At 39.5% G+C, this 17129-nt stretch overlaps 1 protein-coding gene across 1 annotated transcript in view; it reads left to right on the top strand.

Annotated features, from left to right (window-relative positions):
• The window catches only part of SLC17A6 (solute carrier family 17 member 6), a 50165-nt gene extending 34093 nt beyond the window's left edge, over nt 1-16072 (top strand). Inside the window, exons 8-12 of the mRNA XM_075129466.1 lie at nt 4344-4493; nt 7040-7172; nt 9635-9745; nt 12552-12679; nt 13950-16072. Coding sequence (XP_074985567.1) covers nt 4344-4493; nt 7040-7172; nt 9635-9745; nt 12552-12679; nt 13950-14285 — 858 coding nt within the window. The 3' untranslated portion in view covers nt 14286-16072. The remainder of the gene's footprint in view (nt 1-4343; nt 4494-7039; nt 7173-9634; nt 9746-12551; nt 12680-13949) is intronic.
• Nucleotides 16073-17129: the final 1057 nt, after the last annotated feature.

Here is a 17129-nt window from a genome sequence, read left to right as displayed (position 1 = left end):
CTGCCATAGAGGGGAACTTGAAGGTGCTAATCCTCCTTGGAGCAGCATTAACTCCTAATCAGACATTGTCTCTGTGGAGCTTTCCTGATATTGCAGGGAAAGGAGGAGCATGCTGTGGAGTGGGTGTTTCTCCCTCACACTCCACGCCAGATCTAATGCCTCACCACATGTGGAAACCCTGGGGGTTGTTAGGCTCTAAATGAGGTTTCTAGGTCTAGGACAGATGACAGTGTTTCCATTTCCTTTCCATTCGATCCCTTCCCAACCATTTTACTGTTAAAATGAGGAACAGATAATGTAGAGGCGAAATTGGGATACACAGTGAGATGCTGAGAAGTAGAATCAGATAGGACTGCATCACCATCTAGTCTAAGTTCAATTTGTCTGAAAGCTTATGAACTGAAGCAAGAGAAGCTCTCACAATTCTGTGCCTCTGACTATTGTTTTTAAATCATACTATATAGCTTAATTGCAGAGATGTAGGGGGATAATAGTTCTCACCTCACCTTTGAGAAACAATTGTAACTTCATTATTTAAGGCTGACTTCAGGAAGAAGTCCTCATGATTCTACTGGAGTCTCTTTCCAGTTATAATGAACACCCTTTCAATAAACGGACCTTTGGGCCCTGTGTAGTTTGAGATTATCCTATACAAATTTACATCTCAGAGAATGCTATGAAGTCTGGTATGAAATGGAGACATTCCTAACAGCCATTAAGTAAACCTACCATGCAAAATGAGCACTTTCCTATTCCTTTAATTTCTAAAAAGGTTTAAAGAAATAGCTTTACAAATGCTAACTAAGGAAAATCAGCCATTGCTGTTTGTTTCTTAGCTTTCTAGCCTCCTCTCTTACCCTGTCAACCTTCCTAGTCCTACCTTCCTTTATCACTGATTCCCAGAGATCTCTCTTTATAGTATTTTCTAACTGGGTCAGACCATTTGCTCTTGATTGAGCACAGGCGTAGGCTCTTTTTCCATGATCAAGAGCTTTGAGCCACTGTTGACAGCTGCAGTATCCAGTTTGAAATTCAATGGTACTTGTGCTCCTCAATGACATAGGTGCTTTTGAAAATCCCACACTTGATGAAAGAAATATGCTTCAGATTGAAATTTTAAACACAACGTCTAAGGCTTGTGCAAATATTATTTAAAGAGAAATCAATATATTCTGCTCAGGTTTGGGTTGGAGATTTCCTGTTTCATTTATTTGTACTTTCATTATTTAAAACTGGATTCAAAATTATATTTGGAAGTGATTAGTCTGTATTAATGGCTTAATTGCTTTTGATATGTGCAGTATGACATTCTTCCCAGGGCATTCACCATGCCCTCCTCACCAATTAAGACTCACTTAACCCTGTCTAAGGATCTTAAGTAGAACTTAATAGGTGCACAGGGCATTGCGCATACTGTATTAGAGAGAGTTTCACCACTTCCCTTTGGAACCATGCCAGTTTTCAAGACATAATGGACCTAATCCTACCCTCAGCTGCACCCAGGAAACCTCTTTGAAGTAATTTCCATATACTCCTATATGGAAGAAACCTGGCCCAATGTGGCGCTCCAGTCAAGTCACTGGGACCTGGATCATCAACTTAAACGTTGTGATAGAGAGCAACACGTCTAGAAAAATCACAGGAACAACTGTGTGATCCACAAAGCCTAAGCTGTGTGCCTAGATTCCTTATACAATCATGCCGAGAGACAGGCACCTAAGCATATGATACACAAAAGCCAACATGCTAGGTGGGGAGTCCCCTAGATTAATTAATGGGAGATGCTGAGGGGAGGGCTGTGTCCTAAACCCTGCCAAGAATTAGATGCCTATCTCTGCATGTGATACACAATGAGGAGACCCTCTCCTGGAGTCAGGTGACTTAGGTGCCTAAGTTGTTTCTTGTAAGAATGAGTTAGGTGCCTACTCATTCCACATACAACAGCAGGAGGAGGAGGTTGTTTTGGTGCCACCTACCTTATAACTTTTAATCCAGTGATTGGCGCACTCCCCTGGGACACAGGAAACCAAGGTTCAATTTCCCTCTCTGCCTGAGGGGGGACCAGGATTTGAACAAGGAGCTCACACACCACTCAGAGGCACCCGTTAATCACAGAGCTATGAGATAGTCTAATGGGGGACCCTCAACCTCTCCTGTTGAAGGTGCTCCACTGTGTTTAACTAATTAAAGAGCCATTGGAGCATGTGTGTGCCCTACCATCAGGCTATTGAGTCATTCTCTCTCTCTGGCCCAGTGACTATTTAAGTCTTTATCCAAAGTGGAATAGCTTTAACAGGCAAGGCCTGGCTCTGTAGTTTAGGGGGGTAGTATTGTGGTCTTGGCAGGCAGGGTGGAAGGTTCAAATCTTGCTAGGGTATCACCTAGGTAGTAATCTCTGCATGAATTGAAGGAACTCCCTATGAGAATACCCCCTTAACCTGCTCTTCAGAGCACTCTCCTGAGAGAGGCATGGAGCTCCCTATTTAAATCCTTTCCTGTTCCTCAGATGGTGATGGAGGCAGAATAGAACCTCAGTCTCCAGCATCCTAGCTGAGCACTCTAACCACTGAGCTAAATGTCATAAGGTGGGGACCACCTGACAGATTTCAAAATGGGACCCAATCTGGTAGGTAGTCACTGAGCATGCCTACCAGATTGGGTCCCAAGAGTGAGACAGGTGCTCCTCTGCCTATCTTCCCCTGGATCCTTTTGGGACTTAGATAGGTAGGACATAGGTGGCTGAAAGCCTGGAGTGAGGTTGCAGTGCACATGCCCAGAGGCAGAAACTTAGGTGCTGCGGGAACTTTTACCCTGAAAACTTAGATGCTGAGTGAGTTTAGGTACCTACAGAGTTTGGCAGCAGTCAAGCAGGAGTTTGGTGCATCACAGCATTGCCTAATATGAATGACAGTATTGAGTAAAAAGAAAAGGAGTACTTGCGGCACCTTAGAGACTAACCAATTTATTTGAGCATAAGCTTTCGTGAGCTACAGCTCACTTCATCGGATGCATTCAGTGGAAAATACAGTGAGGAGATTTATATACACAAAGAACATGAAAAAATGGGTGTTATCATACACACTGTAAGGAGAGTGATCACTTAAGATGCGCTATTACCAGAGCGGGGGCGGGGGGGAGGCGAAAACGTTTTGTAGTGATAATCAAGGTGGGCAATTTCCAGCAGTTAACAGGAACGTCTGAGGAACAGTGCGGGAGGAGGGGAATAAACATGGGGAAATAGTTTTACTTTGTGTAATGACCCATCCACTCCCAGTCTCTATTCAAGCCTAAGTTAATTGTATCCAGTTTGCAAATTAATTCCAATTCAGCAGTCTCTCGTTGGAGTCTGTTTTTGAAGTCTTTTTGTTGTAATATTGCGACTTTTAGGTCTGTAATCGAGTGACCAGAGAGATTGAAGTGTTCTCAGACTGGTTTATGAATGTTATAATTCTTGACATCTGATTTGTGTCCATTTATTCTTTTACGTAGAGACTGTCCAGTTTGACCAATGTACATGGCAGAGGGGCATTGCTGACACATGATGGCATATATCACATTGGTAGATGTGCAGGTGAACGAGCCTCTGATAGTGCGGCTGATGTGATTAGGCCCAATGCTGGTGTCCCCTGCATAGATATGTGGAATTAATTTGCAAACTGGACACAATTAACTTAGGCTTGAATAGAGACTGGGAGTGGATGGGTCATTACACAAAGTAAAACTATTTCCCCATGTTTATTCCCCTCCTCCCGCACTGTTCCTCAGACGTTCCTGTTAACTGCTGGAAATTGCCCACCTTGATTATCACTACAAAACGTTTTCTCCTCCCCCCGCCCCCGCTCTGGTAATAGCGCATCTTAAGTGATCACTCTCCTTACAGTGTATATGATAACACCCATTTTTTCATGTTCTTTGTGTATATAAATCTCCTCACTGTATTTTCCACTGAATGCATCCGATGAAGTGAGCTGTAGCTCACGAAAGCTTATGCTCAAATAAATTGGTTAGTCTCTAAGGTGCCGCAAGTACTTCTTTTCTTTTTGTGAATACAGACTAACACAGCTGCTACTCTGAAACCTGTCATTATTGAGTAAATTTGACTTGCTTCACTGAATACTATTGCAGACATTTGTCCATTTGCTCAGGTGTCTATGCTAAGTCTTTGATTCTCCACATACTTATGCATATGTTTTACTTTATTAACATTAAAGCCAATGGAACTACTCGTGTAAAGTTAAGCACCTGTTCCTTTGAACAGTGGCTAAAATAGCATGCATGATAAGGGAAGCGTAATATTCATTAACCAATAAAATATTAACTGGGCTTTTCTTTCCACGTTTCAGAAATACAAGACTCCATGGAGAAAATTTTTTACTTCTATGCCTGTCTATGCAATAATTGTTGCAAACTTCTGTAGAAGCTGGACTTTTTATTTGCTGCTTATTAGTCAGCCTGCTTACTTTGAAGAGGTGTTTGGGTTTGAAATAAGCAAGGTATTTAATCATAATGTAACATCAGATATTTTTGAGTAGCAATAACTGACGAATCATGTTTGTAGATCTTTACTTGGAGTTGGAAAATTGTAAGCACATATTTCCCAGTGTTTTATAATTCTTGAAGCTCCTTTCCAGTGCAGAAAATCACCATTCCTTTTATGTACCAGCATATATGAGTGAAGTGACAAAACTGAAAAGGGATCGTATCCTTTTGGTTAGGCTAAAATTTACACATAGTGCACTCGCTAAAATTTTTTTAAGAGGAAATACTTTATAGTGACCTCTTTGGAGCCATACTGGAACATGACTTTGCATTAGTTTTGGGGGGTGAAGCATGCAAAGTGCCTCTGCCATGTAGACTGCACAAAGGCCCATCGCAACTGAGGTCCATCGGTGCACCCTCTGGAGATCATGGTGCCCCCAAGACTGTGGGGAAAGTTGCAGAGAAAGTAGGAGCATCCCCTTCCACCTCCCTCCACTGGTCTGGAGAGTACACTGGTAATAAGGGGAACAGCAAGCTGCATCATCCAAAAAAAAAATGGTGCAGCTTGCATGGTCCCCTATGCATTGGGGCATTCACCCAGGAATTGCACCTTCCATTCTCCCTGAGGTTGATGCTGTTATGTATCACACTTACATGGGTCAGTGGCACAATCTGACCAATAAGGACTGATCCAAAGCAGTCTTTCCATGGAAGTCAGTGAGCAAATCAGGCCCTTGATTTGCCCATTAGATAGATGGAATAATAATTTATCACCTGTGTGTCTTAAGTCCTATGCTGCAAAGAGCGAACAGAAATGTTTCTTAGCTCAAGTGGTAGGGGCCTGAGGTTTTGGTGCAGGAAGGTTTAAATTCTATCCAGGTTGTTACTATGAAGGTCCAAGTGTCTCTGGCGTGCAGCATATTGAGAACCAGAAAACCCTAGGTAGCCACAGAATTGTTTCAATATTATAGGATAAAATCACAATTATATTATGGCATTCAGCAGTCATAGATGGGCATAAGCTGCAAAATTCATATCCAGATTCTGCACCACTCACTCTCTCTCAAAGTTCAGATTGAGTTTTGGGTTTAGCCATCACACAGAGAAAGGGACCAGTGGTGAAATTCAGGTCCAGATCCAGGATTGGATTCTGATCACCTACCTTCCCACCTCCAAAAACTGTTTTTGATTCCACCCCCTCCTTAATATACATTATATAATAGTGCAGTTTCAAAGAAAAGTGTGAATGGTCTATGGGAATTTAACACTGCTTCTAACTTTTTCACAGAAGAGGAAATATTAGAAGTTCTAGTTCAAATCCATTGTGCCCTTTCCATTCGCTGATGAACAAGCAACATGGCTGCTTATCATGTTTCACTTGTTTTTGTACAGCAGATAAATTAATCTGGAAATTTAAATGTTAGTCTTCATGTGAGCCTATGTACTGTTCAATGTTCTGGGTTAAGGAAATGAGTCTATTTGGGGGTATTCTAAGAACTTTTTTGTAGTGTATGTTTCTAAAGAAACCTCTTCTATTGGGCATATGATTAGAATGGTCATTTCATATAGAGTTAGTCTTAATGTTTTAGCCCCAAAAATTGTTTTAAGAGCTAGATATTCAAACAATGGTCCACCTACTGTAAACCTAGAAAAAATATTTTTGGCATGAGGACCAATATTTTAGCTCCCTCACATGGAGCTTGTTTACTGACAGTGGTTGCAACTGAAAAGCCAACATTTACCTGCCAGTATCTTATGGTGGTACCTGAAATACTGCAGCTACTTCCTATTCTAAATATCTGACTAAATTGGAGTAACACCTGCTTTCATCAGGGATGAATCTGGCCATCTGATTAGCTTTCTATCTTGTAAACTACAGCAAAGTACAGAATTTCACACTTCAGATGGAAAAAGGAAGAGATCATTTTCTGCCTTTGATCATAGTGCATTTTGTAAAAGGTATCACAGAAATGCTGTTTCCTCACATACCCTCATTTTATATATATTACATATATTTTCAGTGAAGGATTTTCTGTGAAGTTTAGTGTGTGTATGGAGCCAATCGTCAGAAAAATACCACTCATTTACATCTGTGTGTGTCATTAGTGTGTAGCTTACATATGATTTCTAAACATTGAGTATTCTGGGCCTCATCCTCAATTCCTTGCCCATTACAAAGTTCCACTGGCCTCAATAGGAGTCTGAAAGTTCAAGGAATGTAGATCCAGGACCTCTGTGCTTCTTGATGCTTTTTAGTTCTGAAAACCCCTGACTTAATTTACCTATTGATCTGTATCCTGTAATGTTTAGTACTTAGAGTTCCATGCATGATTCCCAGTTTGTCTTGCCTATCATTTAGCAGAGAAAATGGCAAGTTACAATCATGCACATTGTCACATTTCACTCATTTAATACAATTAAAATCAAGATGCCTGCTTTAAACACCTACCCTGGACTTGTAGAGAATCAACTAAGTAGTTGTTGATTGCCTGATGCTTCAGAAAATGATAAATCAATATTTTATTATGGTGCCAACACTTCCCATTTGTCATTATTTTAGGTGGGTATGTTATCTGCTTTGCCGCATTTAGTGATGACCATTATTGTGCCTATTGGGGGACAGATTGCAGATTTCCTAAGAAGCAGGCAAATTCTTTCAACCACTACCGTGAGAAAGATAATGAATTGTGGAGGTAAGTCACTCTACCTTATTTAAAGGTTTCCCGTATACCTTGAAGTTTGCAGATGATTTTAAACTGCTCAAGATAGTTAAGACCAAAGCAGACTGTGAAGAACTTCAAAAAGATCTCACAAAACTAAGTGAGTAGGCAACAAAATGGCAAATGAAATTTAATGTGGATAAATGTAAAGTAATACACATTGGAAAAAATAACCCCAATTATACATACAATATATGTATGTATAATTTAGCTACAACTAATCAGGAGAAAGATCTTGGAGTCATCATGGATAGTTCTCTGAAGATGTCCACACAGTGTGCAGCAGCAGTTAAAAAAGCAAACGGAATGTTAGGAATAATTAAAAAAGGGATAGAGAATAAGACAGAGAATATCTTATTGCCCTTATATATATCCATGGTACGCCCACATCTTGAATGCTGCGTACAGATGTGGTCCCCTAATCTCAAAAAACATATACTGGCATTAGAAAAGGTTCAGAAAAGGGCAACTAAAATGATTAGAGGTTTGGAACAGGTCCCATATGAGGAGAGATTAAGGAGGCTAGGAAAAGAGGAGACTAAGGGGGGATATGATAGAGGTATATAAAATCATGAGTGGTATGGAGAAAGTGAATAAGGAAAAGTTATTTACTTGTTCCCATAATATAAGAACTAAGGGGCCACCAAATGAAATTAATGGACAGCAGGTTTAAAACAAATAAAAGGAAGTTATTCTTCACTCAGCTCACAGTCAACCTGTGGAACTCCTTGCCTGAGGAGGTTGTGAAGGCTAGGACTATAACACGGTTTAAAAGAGAACTGGATAAATTCATGGAGGTTAAGTCCATTAATGGCTATTAGCCAGGATTGGTAAGGAATTGCTAGCCTCTGTTTGTCAGAGGGTGGAGATGGATGGCAGGAGAGAGATCACTTGATCATTACCTATTAGGTTCACTCCCTCTGGAGCACCTGGCAAAGGCCACTGTGGGTAGACAGGATACTGGGCTGGATGGACCTTTGGTCTGACCCAGTATGGCCATTCTTATGTTCTTATGAATGTGATTTAGAATAGAGTCCATAAATAAATTGCATATGTTCATTTAGGAGCCATGGCTAAGTTAAGTATTACTTTCACCTTTTACTTGTATGATAAAGATGTGGCTATTAAACAAATGTGGTTATTAACTGAAGGTGACCTCCAAGCAGAGATATAAGGTTGTCCACTTATGCCTTCTTATTTCATTCACTGGAGAAATTATTGAGAGGGACAAGGGGACCGTTAGATATTTAAAGGCACAGATAGAGCCTAGTGAGATTTTCAAAAATGTCTGAGTAGGTTAAGTATTCAAGTGTCATTGAAATCAAGAGGGGTTTGGTGACTAACCTGCTAAGATCTTTTGAAATCCCATTAGACCTATCCACATCTGTAGGCACCAAATGCTTCTGAAAATCTGGCCCAAGATGCCCAGTAGAGTTTCTTTCTCAGGCTCCTTTCCCACTCCTTGATCCTCCCTTTTTTTTCTGCCTGTCCTTTGGGACATAGAGAATTTTACTGAGGGAATAGTGGTTGCCACCATGGGATGAAGGTTTCATACATGTCTTTCCCCTGTTTTATTTCCTCCTGTCTGCCCAGTTTCTCCTCACTGAAATTCAACTCCCTTCTGGTGTAGACAATGGTGGTAGCCATTACAAAAAGATTACAAAACAGTGGCTTTAATAAGGAGACATTATAAAAGTTCACACAATGTATGAAATGGGTTATAGGCAGAATTCTAGTCTAAGACTTTTTAGAGCTATCTGAAGTTACTCACAGTAGATTAAGGTAAAGGGCTTCCCAACAATTTAGTGTGCACCAAACAACATTATTCAAATGGCTGAATACATACAAATAAATACACTATCACATTATTGACCTCCACAATTGCAGACAGAGTCTAAGTGAAAAATGAAGTAGCGGGGAAAATTGGCCCAGTGTGTGTAATTTTTAGCCATCTACTGTATACTTCTGTGTGCCCTTGAAAAGTTGTTATATACTCTTTGCATTACTCATAGTCTCAATTTCTAGTGACTGGACATATGAGAAGAGAATATAACTCTTACAATGAGACTCCTTCAGTTCGAGGGTGAAATTCATACTTAGGCCCTATGCAGCACTTCAACCTTTAATACAGATAGCCATAGGGCAAATTTCACCTGCATAATGGAGGTACTGCATTTGGATCACTGTGAAAAGAGACAGACAGTTACAAAAAGCTGGTATGCAAGTACTGAACAAAGAGGTTATTTGACATTGCAAAAGTGTGTGTTTTCTTGTGGGGAAAGAGTTGTATAATTATAATACCAATTAAAATAACGAAATAAAAAATAATGTTTTTTCAATGCTTTTTCAAAATGAGTACCAGGTCTGGTGCCTTATTGTTTGCACTTTTTAATAGGTAGTTAAAAGTGATATGTTTCCTTATATTATTTCCCTAGGTTTTGGTATGGAAGCAACTCTTCTTCTGGTGGTGGGGTATTCTCATAGTAAAGGAATGGCTATTTCATTCTTGGTACTCGCTGTGGGCTTCAGTGGATTTGCCATATCCGGTAAGTTACCGTTTCTGCTAATAGGGGGAAGTTATTTCATCTCAAGAAAAAGATAATGTGAGGTCCTCACTCAGTTTTCAGTCAGTGACATTAAAATTGAGTAAGAACCTCAGGTTTCAGCCTGGTGTTATTTATTATCATTTTCAGAAAAAAGAACAATGAATACCACATCTTGTATATTATATTTGCTCAAGTATTTCCATTCCCTGCCCCCATATACCCTGCATGTAGATAAATGCAAATCTATTGCTGTAAATTTTGCTTTGGAATCTGCCTTCCAACAATCTAGCTTGAGTTTTACATGTTGTTTCTACTGTGTATTACAAAATAATAAAATCAGTTATTGTTTTCTTGATGTAGTGCATATTCAGAAGCTGCTTTCTCTGTTTTAAGGTTTTGCACAACTCCATTCCTGCCTACATCTCAATAATCATACTTCCCTTCTCATGCACTTGGCATTACCGGGGTCATCTGCCTTTGCATCATTTTCCCACTGTCATCTTTGCAACCTCTCCCATGCAGGCACAAATGGAGTTAGGCTTTGTGACACTCAGCATTACAATGTGTAACTTTTAGGTGCTTAAAAATCACTGCAATTCAGAAATCTTGAGTTCAACACCTACGTTCCTCTACAATGAATGGGGAGACATAGGCACCTTAGACTGCAATTCACAAAATCCAGCATGCTAGGCAGGCAGTTGCCTAAGCTACCCAATGGGAGATGATGACGATAGGGGTGTATGCTAAGCCCTGCCCCAGTCTTGGAGATAGGCACCTATCTCTGCTAGCAATTCTCAGCTGTGAACCTTCTCTTGCGGTCAGGCGCTTACACTGTTTTAGTAAGTGGCTGACATGGGACGGGGAGAGGAGCAGCAGCTCCCTCATAACTTTTAACCCAATGGCGAAGGTATTCATCTGGGATGGGGGAGACCCCAGGGTTAAGTCTCTCATCCACTTGAGCAGGAAAATGGATTTAAATGGGGCTGTCTTGTGTGAGTGCTCCAACCATTGGGCTATGGGATATTCTGGTGTGGGGCTCCATCAGTCTCTGCCGTTGACCCCTCAATAAATAATTAAAGAGTCACTGGAGCACAGAAACTGGAACTCTCATCTCCCAGCTGAATGCTCTAACCACCAGCCTATAGAGTCATTTTCACATTTGTGCTCTCGCTCTTTCTGAGCACAGAGAGAGAGAGAGAGCATTCTAGTCCCCCTATTCTAAAGTCTTTAATTATTTATCCATGGTGGAACAGGTTCAACAGGAGAAACTGAGGAGTTCCCATATCAGACTATCTCATAGCTCAGTGGTTAAAACACTCACTGGACAGGAAGCAAATCCCTTCTTAGCCACTGGAGGGATTTGGGAGTGGTGGTCTTCCACCTCCAGCTGAGTACCCTAGCCACTGGGCTAAAATTTATGAGGGAGTTCCACCCTTCCCCACCCCCACCCCCCCTCGGCTGTTGTGTGTGAGTTTGCTGGAGACCCAGTTCAGTAGGCAACCTCTGAGCATGCCTATGGGGATTGGGCACCTCATGAGATTTAGGTGACTGAACTCCTATCTTCCCCTAGTTTGTGAATCACTCTAGGGCTTGAGAGAGAGAGAGAGAGAGAGAGAGAGAGATGACTGGACACCTAGAGGGAGGCAGCAATGTGCATGTCCTGAAGCAGAAACATAGGCACTTAGGGAACTTTTACCGCAAAAAAGTAGGTGCTGATTGAATTTAGGGGCATAGGGGTTTCAGCAGAAGTTTTGTGCATCACAGTGATCCCAAAACTGGGACTTAGGCACCTAACTCCTTTTGTGCACACAAGTCCTTATATCTGGAACAGCCTCCATGATCATTTATGTTAAACATTTACTGTATCCTTATTCCAATCTCTCATTAAAACCCATTAACAATGCAAGACCTATCAGCTCTAGTTCTTCTACTGAAAATAACTTAATTCCATCATTATAAAACTTCTTTAAACCTAGTAACAAACAAAATAGTTAACAAAGAGAACTTTGTGGCATGTCCAGTGTTTACCACAAACTTTCTGTAAGAAATTGGGCCCTGAAAGGATGTATTATATTTTATTTTTTATCAGTTGTCCTCTCTACACCATCTATCTTTTTCTCTGATGCCTAGAGATCCTGGTATTCAGATTCTGTTTTCATATATTTTTGGTGCTTATCTGGGGAAATTTTAGAGTCTTGTAACTTCCTAGAAACACTTTCTCCCCCCCACCCCCCCACCCCCGCCCACAAGATTCTTTGAACAGTGGTAGTCTACATTTGAAAAGAATTTGCTTGTTGGAGTTGCAGGAAATAAACACAAATGTTTTTTTTTACATCAAACAAATATGAAATCTTTTTAAAATAGTCTCCTTTTATTGATTTTATCTTACCCTCCCACACAAAAACAGCCATTACCCTGATGCTTTGTGTGACCAAGAAGATAAATGTGGAGAAAATGAAGAGGAAGTGACATAGGCTGTAACAGGAAGTGACACACAAAATCTGTAATTTACAACATGAAAAGGATGTGAATTACACTGCAAGTCCCTCTCTGAGAACTTCCCCCAAAGCCTAATCATTTTGTGGGTTCAATTTCCCTCCTCAGAGTTTGTTTTTAAACAGATTTTTTTGGGGAAAAATACATTTGGTATCATTTTATAAGCTGTTTTCAGTTTAAACTTAAAGCACAAATCTGTCTCATATATTTAGTCTTCACATTGTCCTGTAAAGCACCCCAAAAATGGCTCTATATAAATAGTCATGGACACATTTTATGGTGGGAATGCACGTTTGTATTTGTGTTGCAGGATTCAATGTCAACCATTTAGACATAGCCCCAAGGTATGCCAGCATCTTAATGGGAATTTCTAATGGAGTTGGGACGTTGTCTGGAATGGTTTGCCCTATAATTGTTGGAGCAATGACAAAGAACAAGGTAAGCTGTAATGTGGTTTTCAAAATAATTCTCATTAAATTCAAGTGGAGCAGTTTAATTCCACTAGTATTAAAGACAAAACCCATTCCTAAAATTACTTTCCATATCCCTTAACTTCTGGCTTTATCCACTAACTATCCAGTATTTTGACTTCCTGGAAATCTCTGAGCAACCTTTATCATATGCCACGTCTGTCAGGAGTCTCCTGCCCTTTGCTTCCTCAGTTCTGTTGAATTTCCCAGACTGCAACTGTCTTTATGTGGATATTTATTACCCTCTCTTAAAGTAACCAGCTCCTTCATAAGGCTCGAACCTTCCAGCACACAAACAAGGGTTTAAATTGTTTAGATGGAATTAATAGTAAGTTTGACACACATTTCAAGTATGAATTTCGTACATTTTAAAAAAACAACATTTAAAAATATTCCCGGATTAAATAGTCCTTGAAACTTTTCATAACTAAAAGTAAAGTACAAAAGGAGAATAAGGTCTAGTGACTGAAAGTACTCATGGAAGAGAGAACAAGTGTAGTGCAGGGGAAAGCAGTAATAAACCTGAATGAATTGGAAGTAGTGCATTTGTTTCATGACACTCTGAAATATAGTGATGTTTTCCTTTTTTAACTGGTTAACATTTTCACTAGGGACGCCCTCTTATCCTCTTTGATGTCAATGGGTGTTTGGCCATAGCTTTCAATGGTTCCAGGATTGAGGCCTAGAACTGGAAACAACAGTCCAGATTCTTTGGTCTAACTGAGCAGTGCTTGACACAGATTTTGCATTTCCCCAATACTGGGGCCAGGACCTCACCAGCAACACTCTTTTCCCCTCAACCACTGCCACTCCTCTGCCAGATGCCAGCAGACAGGATTTCCTCAGGCAACGGGATATTTCTCAGGGTGCTAAATATTTTGGGTTTCCAGTTGTTTTGCACTGCACACAGCAGTGTAAGAGAGCTGAAACCGACCTGAATATTGGGTCAGATATTTTGGTTAGCTGGTCATGTTGACTTGTGCATATGGATTAATAATAGAGGAGGTGCTTTGTTAATTGATTTTTACAGAAGTTAGCCAGTAAGTAACAGAAATCTCCTGCAGTTGTACAAATTGAGCTTTTAGACTAGGATTATCAAAGGAACCTGAGGGAGTTAGATGCCCAGGAGTTGGGCTCTTTTGAAAATTATAGCCTCAGTGCCTTAATCAGCCCTTTCATCTCAGAAGAGCCATCCAGTCTGTGCTGCTATTTTGACTTAGCAATACTCTTCTTTACAGACACGTGAAGAGTGGCAGTATGTCTTCCTTATTGCTGCTTTAGTGCATTATGGAGGAGTTATATTCTATGGCATATTTGCTTCGGGAGAGAAACAACCTTGGGCTGACCCTGAACAGACAAGTGAAGAGAAATGTGGTTTTATTCATGAAGATGAACTTGACGAAGAGACAGGGGACATTACTCAGAATTACATAAATTATGGTACCACTAAGTCTTATGGTGCTACGACCCAGGTCAATGGTGGTTGGCCAAATGGTTGGGAGAAGAAAGAAGAATTTGTACAAGAGGAAGTCCAAGACTCATACAGCTATAAGGAAAGAGAAGATTATTCATAACAAATCTCAATATTGGATATATTTTGTAGTGTTTGTGATTAAATTCATTGTGATTGTTTGCACACAAAGAATGTGGTATAAACATGTAAACACATATCAAACAGGAAGGTCTGTTTAAAAATAAGGTTACCATTAAAGTGCAATCTGTATGAATTGTGATATGTCATCACCTCCTCTCGGGTGTATCCATTCTATAAACATTAGAGTTTTAAGGGTTTACTGGTCAAAACTATAGAGGTAACTAGATACTTTCTGTATACATGAGCTAAAGCTCATAATTAAGGATTAAAGCACAACTAACCAACTAAGTTGGCACATCCAATAGTCTGTTTAGAAAGCCAAAAGTACTTGATCTTTAAAAAAAATGCACTTATATATTTGTTACACTGTATTGGAAGAGATCATAAACTGATTGTGTTAACTATACACCTTTAATCAGTAAAATGTAGAGATTGTGTGTTTGGTCTAAGACAAGGACTTTCTTCAAGAAGGAAGGATTCAGTCCTAGACATCTATAAGGGATTGATACATTTATCTCCAATGGGAATTGGATCAGACTGTATATTTATGGTGATTACATGCTGCAGGCTATTCTGTGATAAATAAAAGAATTTATTTGGGTGTTTTATATCAAATGTTTAGACACAAATTCTTATTTGTATTCTTTACAGAATATAATGAAATTATAGTATGTGTCATGTTCTTCCTTACATTTACCAACCAGTATAAAAACAACATATAATGTTCAATCTGAATTTTCATGCAGACTATAAAACAACTTTTGCAAGAAATGCTTGAGTGTATTTTTAGTTATAGTAAATTACTTTGTACTGGTTGCAAATCACTTTAGAAGAAAAATAAAGATATAGCCTACCCCCCTACCCCCATAATCCAAAGAAAAAATTACCGTGAGCAAGTAGCCCTACACAAAATGGATGTATTTGTTTTACAGAATATTTTGAACTAAATGAAAGAAACGGAAAATAATTTAATCATCCTTCTTCTCTTGATAGTTTTCCTATTTTGTCATATTGTGGCACAGTTGTATAAACAGATAAAAGTTTATTGAAGATACTGTAATTATAGAAAATGTTGTTATTTTACAAATCCCTGAATTCAAAAATGTATTTGTCAAATAGAATTATAATGAATGCTGAATATGAGTAACAATCCTCACAATAAACCAAAGTGGCAAATAACTAGTGATGGATTTAGGAAGAGCATTACTTCTACTTTCATTATGCTTATCTTCTCTTAGCATAACTCAAGAAGAATTGCAACATTAGTGTACCAAGCAATAAGTGCAATGCATTATAAAGTGCATAATATTTTAGTCTATATAGTACCTTTATATTAAGCTTGTTGTAGACATTTGGGATTGTTGGGATTAAACCAAACCAAGCCAAATTAAAGTTAGCAACACTTGACCGCTTCTTAATGCTCTAAAAATGACAATGGTGATCCATTTCCCAACTCAAATCAAATGATTATCATTGTATGTAACAATCCATTCTGGATTTTTAATCTGTTCATTGTATTGTGCTAGTGTTTGGAGGCTCTGCTATTGCAATATACAACTTGAGGATTGTTTCTTCTTCTTCTTCTTCTTTTTAAATGCAAATCATACCTTGACCTTAAGGAAAAAAAATATTTTGCTTTGTGCCTCAAAGTGATGTAAAATGTGACCATAGCTTTTGCTGTGTTTAATGAAAAGATGTGGACTGTGTCACTTTTGTTGCTGCAAAAAGTGTTAATAAAATGCTCTATTTATCCTTTTATATAAAAAAGAGTATTGTAATCTTTTTTGTTTGTTTGGGATGCAGACAAGCATAAGCCATTTGACTCATGTTACTACAATTACTTATTCTGGGGTACCTCATGAGCCCTGCTGTGCACCTATGCAGGGGAGTAAAAAGATATAAAGCGCCCTGCGTGGGCTATTCACATCACCGATCTATACACAGATGTGTAGTAAGAGAAGCAGCCACTACCAGACTGTTCTTCCCCCTTCCCCACTCAGGTGAGCGAGGAGCGTGGAGCAGGGATGGGAAGCAGGTGGAGCAATATGCCAACCAGGGCAGCAGAGCTGGCACACAGAAGGAAGTAATCTGTGCCAGCAAAAAGACTGGTGCACTTTACTACCCCCTGGAATGAACGAGAAGCCAGGCTCAGAATATGACTCATAGAGCTGGAACTATTTCCTGCCCTGTTCCTACTACTCTGCCCCTTACTTAGGCTAGTACAGTATATAGGGTTGCAATCCATCCCTCTATAGCAGTGGGTCTCAAGCAGGGGTACACATACCCATGAGGGTACACAGGTCTTTCCAGGGGATACATCAACTCATCTAGATAGTTGCCTAGTTTTACAGCAGGCTTCATAAAATGCACTACTGAAGTCAGTACAAACTAAAATTTCATACAATGACTTGTTTATACTGCTCTATATACTGTACAATGAAATGTAAGTGCAATATTTATATTCCAATTGATTTGTTTTGTAATTCTATGGTAAAAAAGAGAAAGTAAGCCATTTTTCAGCAGTAGTGTGCTGTGACACTTTTGCATTTTTATGTCTGATTTTGTAAGCAAATAGTTTTTAAGTCCAGTGAAACTTGAGGGTATGCAAGACAAATCAGAAATCCTGAAAGGGGTACAGTAGTCTGGAAAGGTTGGGAGACACTGCTCCATAGACAATCTTCACAGAAATCAGTGAAATTCCACCAGTCCCAGAGTGAGGGTGGGTAGTTTTTAATAGGAGCTTAATGGTGTTCAATTGATTTTACCCTGAAGGACAGAAGGAATTGTAGGGCTCAAAAAGATTAGTTTTTGAGAACGATTTTTG

Source organism: Caretta caretta, chromosome 6 (assembly GCF_965140235.1).
Source record: "Caretta caretta isolate rCarCar2 chromosome 6, rCarCar1.hap1, whole genome shotgun sequence".
Taxonomy (NCBI): Eukaryota; Metazoa; Chordata; order Testudines; family Cheloniidae; genus Caretta; species Caretta caretta.
Note: the sequence above shows the minus strand (reverse complement) of the source record. Positions and strands in the feature narration are given on the sequence as shown.